General features: G+C 43.9%; 1 protein-coding gene across 1 annotated transcript; it reads right to left on the bottom strand.

Moving 5' to 3' along the window:
• Window positions 1-1410: 1410 nt before the first annotated feature.
• On the bottom strand, window positions 1411-4645 carry LOC101757187 (uncharacterized oxidoreductase At4g09670; the record flags this gene model as incomplete). The annotated part of the gene is given in 2 exon segments (XM_004986541.3): window positions 1411-2210; window positions 4437-4645. Coding segments are annotated over 2 exon segments (830 nt in total), but the record flags the coding sequence as incomplete, so codon positions are not given.

Here is a 4645-nt window from a genome sequence, read left to right as displayed (position 1 = left end):
TCTTCGTCTGCAAGAACCTGTGACCCCCTTACTCTCTCCACCTGTGGACTCAAACCTCCTACTTCATCTGCAAGAACCTATAACCTTACTCTCTCCACCTGCAAGAACCACTGGCTGAGCTAGTTTGTGTTACAACACTAGTACATTTAACTTGCAGCAAGGCAGGAGGAACGAGTAGCTGGTATCTGATCTCCGAAATTCCCTTTGCATTGGCAACTTGATATGTCTTTTGGATGGCCTGATCTTCACGGCAGTAGGTTTCGTAACAAGGATAACTTGCTGCAAACAGCGAGTAGGTAGCTTATAACATGATAAAGGTTGGATGCGACCAAGTGACGGGGAGAGAGGCATCGAAGTAAGCTTCGACTCGATCTCCGAACGACTGCAAAACCACGATCCGAGGTAGCTTTATACCAGCTAAGGTTGGATGCGACCAAGCAACAGGGTGAGGGGCACCAAAACCTTAAAGACTTCGACTCAATCACTGAACGACCGTAGAACCATAATCCGGTACTAATCCACACAATGCGGTGCAGCCTAACTGGAAGCCGTAGAGCACGAACTAGGGGACCTCGCTCGGCTGCAAAAAATCATATAGGTTAACAATTCATAAAGATCAAAGATCGAGTTTTCGGTAGTACATAGGGGGTATTTATACTAGGAACATCCCTCCTAGATAGGTGTAGGATAAGTATGAACTGAAGTGACCACATTGGGAGGTGAAAGACCCAACTGTGGAAGCATTCATGGAGTCTTCTTCGGTTCACGCGCGTGTTCTCAGCTTCTGCGCAGTCTTCAGTAAAATGGTCATAACTCCTAGCTCGGAAATTCAAACGATGCTCCGTTTGTTGCATTGGAAAATAGACTTGAAGGAGCTTCCAACCATGTATGACTTGGCCCCCATCTCTTCTCGAGATGGTACAGACTTGGACGTGAAGTTAACGCTTCTGCCATGTAAACTTGAGTCTTGTGTGCATAAACCTTCTCAGTTTGGATAGCAGTCTTGGTGCCTTCCATGTAACCTTCTACGTCCTCCATGTAACCCAATGGCGAAACCTCTTGTGTAAATCTAAGTAGGAATAGAGTACAAGACTTAGGCAGTATATGATTCTCATCAATATTGCAATGTAACTCAAAGAGATAAGCACGCACCTCTTGTTAGAGTTTCTTAGCACGGCTAGTCGGTCTTTCATATACATGTGCTTGTGCATCCGATGCATGATTCTGTGTAACTAGTCTTGCACTCGATTCTTGATGCGTAACTCGAGGTGAACTTGGCGTAACCAGATGAGCGATGCATCTGGTGTAACCAACGCGTCTGGGTTGAATGTCCTGATCACAACTTTTGGCAGCCGAATTATCAGTGGGTTACTTACGAGGTTCCATCTGCCCACACACTACCGCAACAAATATCCGAAATAACGTGTGACTTGATACGTTGCAACTTTCCCCTGAGTTTGACAGATTATTATTACAAGTAATGATTTCGTGTAGGATAGATAAGTATAATTAGAGTAAATATATATCAAGTACAAGCCAAAGCCATTGCGTTCAGAGTTTTCACCCGGACGAGCAGTCGTTTGTGGCATTTAGCTGGCAATCTCGACTGGCTCAGACCCCTTGTCGATGGAAGCTTTCACTGCATCCAACACCACCTGCGTTTTCCTGGTGATAGCCGGCCACTTCCCCTCAGGCTTGCCACCAGCGTCCCGGATGCTCTGCACAAGCCTCGCGAGTTCCTGGACCATGAGGGCCTCCTGCGGCAGGTCCGTCGCGACGACGTGCTTGCTTGGCAGAGGATCCCATCCAATGTGGAGATTGGCAAAGCTTGACTTCGAAGCCACAGAGAACTCTGCAGATTTCTCTTCATATGGGATGACAAAGTCAGTGACATGGAGAGTGCCATTCGTGCCAACCAAGGTGATGTCCATGGTGAGATTGGTGAGGAAGGAGCAGTTGAATGTGGCGGTCTTGCCATCCGCCCAGTACAACGTCGCACCACAGGCAAGAAGCACGCCAGCTCGGTTCTTGACAGGATCACGCAGTGCAATCACTGTCCTGGGCAGCTCATAGTCGACAGCCCACAAGATTGCACGGATGCAGTACCACCCAACGTCACCGAGCGCGCCCAGGGCATCGAGGTCTGGCTTTACCCTGATGTCATTCTGGAGGAAATCTTCGTTTGCCCGAAAGCCGAACACGCTGTTTATCTGCAGCTCAGGAAGAAAAGCTGATGAACTTTGTTAACCTACAGAGCTTTGGAGGACATAAGAAATGAAGTGGAATCAAACAGTTTGGGTCAAGCAAAACATCATTCCAAGCTATGTGAATTGTAACATACATGTTAACCCATAACATTTCATAAACGCTTTGCAGTTCATATATTAGTTTGCATTCTGCTAAGAGGTCAGATGAGTACAGCAAGCTCATTTTCTGCTTCTAGTGGTTGCATGTTTTTTTTCATGCACATTCACATTAATGATAGCTAACAAGACACGGAGTCATACCAATATACAGAACATGATAAAGATATGGACTTCAAAAATCACTAATCACCACACAATTTCACCTAACTGTGCCTAATGACGAAGTACTAACTAATAATGAAAGGAAAGGGTGAGCACAGAAGTAAATTTTTAACTGATTTTGCAGAATCAGATAATGATCCTTCTAGTGAACATTCCGCCTTCATTAGAGGTACAGATTAGAAAGAAACTAAGCTGTTCAGTTGTGCCTATATTGCTATGCTCTTCAGGCCTTCATCATTCTAACACCATGACAATTTATTTTGGAAATGTAATCAGGAGAGGACACACCATTAAATGAGAAAGATATTAACTAGCGAGGAGTTTGGTACTAAAGAATTATGATGCAAAACCAACTTCTAGTTAGGAGTGAATTGGTATGACTATGACATACACATATATAGACTTCAAGGGGCAGACAGTACCAGCTGTGTTAACCTGTTTGGACAAGAGGAGACCTAGGGACTCAATTTCTAAAAAGATTACTCTACTGAACATCTGCAACACATTCCACAGCTTTAGTGCACTTTGGTATTTAAACAAAGACCCACTATTGTTATATGCCAAGCCTTCAAGCATTCCATTTGTTATTCCAAGAAAAGAGAACAGAACAATCTAAAACAACTCCAGGAATGCTGAAATATGCTTCTTCCAATTGCCCAACATCCTTTGTGAGACCATGGAGAAGATCATCCTCTAAACAACACTTCCAAAAGCAGCACCAGCAAGCCAAATTAGTTCTAAAGTCCCTTTTACACGCATACGCCTTTTGCTGGCTTATCATTTTCTTTACAAACTTATTTTATGATATGACATTTATATGGTTATTCAGGGCAACATGCCGGCCTCCAGCTTGTCACCACTCAACTGTAACAAAAGTCAGAACCGTGTGGCAAAGGAACTCATTTACATATTCATAAAAATGGCATGATCAAAGCGTAGGGGAGTCTTTAGGCATAGAATTAATCTGATCCGTTGCTATGCTTCATCTGATCAAATTGGTCACTGGGACAAGGATATATTGGTCCTGTAACTTGATCAATAATGGCATTGATAAGGACAGGGACCTTTAATGGAGAAATAAACAGATTAACAAAGTCTAAATTTCAAACAAGATACAAGATAGTAGTTCCAAGTAGCTACATATAAAAGGTCACCGTTTGTATGCTGTAGCCAACATGGCAAGGAGACATAGAAAGGTACAGGTACCTAATATATCTTGCCTAGTAGCTCTAACATCATTCTTTATGTGGTGTTTGAGTACCATGCCAGTTAATCATGGTTCTAATTGGGTTTGTAGCGAAGCCTTTAAAATCTTAAAATCTATCTGTTGTATTGCCTGGAAAAACAATAGTTCTCTGTTGTATGGTCAGGTTGCGTTTTTGATGGTTTCTGTAAGAATATTTTGATGGGGGTGGTAAGAGCATCACATGGAAATAGAAAACGAACTTTCTCAATAACCTTCATCTAACCATTGACTGCTTGGTACAAAATTTGAAATTAAGTCCTTTATCTTGTGCTACTAAGTTGTGAAATTTTGCCTTGTGTCAGAGGCAAACATAACTCAATCCAGTAAAAGCTTTCAGTAGTAAGAGCGTGAAGTGCTCGCCTCAACGTATTTCTTACTGCTAAGTAGCAGCAAGCGCCTGCTAAATACAATCATACAAGGACAAATTATATGATAAGATATAATGCCCCAGGGAATCTTATCACACACTAGCAAAGTTGTGCCAAACTGGAAACACGACAGTTTGTTGATGATAAAAAAGCAAATCACTCGAGTCTATACGGCATTAACAATATGGGAAAAAAAAACAGTTTTTCCTTGGTTCCTTCTTGTCTTACTGGTAATTGAAATCAGGCAATTTCCAAGTTCCATTCAACTCGAGCAAGAAGGTTTGGAGAACTCACCACTTTGATGTCGCCGATGGCGTCCTTGTCGCCGACGAGCTCCCGCATCTTGGCGGTGCGTGGGTGGTGCATCCACATGGTGGAGTCCATGAACTGGACCCCCGCGGCGTCGCAGGCGGCGAGGATGGCGTCGAGGTCGGCGGCGCAGAGCGCGGTGGGCTTCTCGAGGAGCACGTGCTTGCCCCGCGCGGCAGCGGCGGTGGCCCAGC

Source organism: Setaria italica, chromosome IX, assembly GCF_000263155.2.
Source record: "Setaria italica strain Yugu1 chromosome IX, Setaria_italica_v2.0, whole genome shotgun sequence".
NCBI classification, from domain to species: domain Eukaryota; kingdom Viridiplantae; phylum Streptophyta; class Magnoliopsida; order Poales; family Poaceae; genus Setaria; species Setaria italica.
The sequence above is the reverse complement of the archived record's forward strand: the minus strand, read 5'-3'. Positions and strand labels throughout refer to the sequence as shown.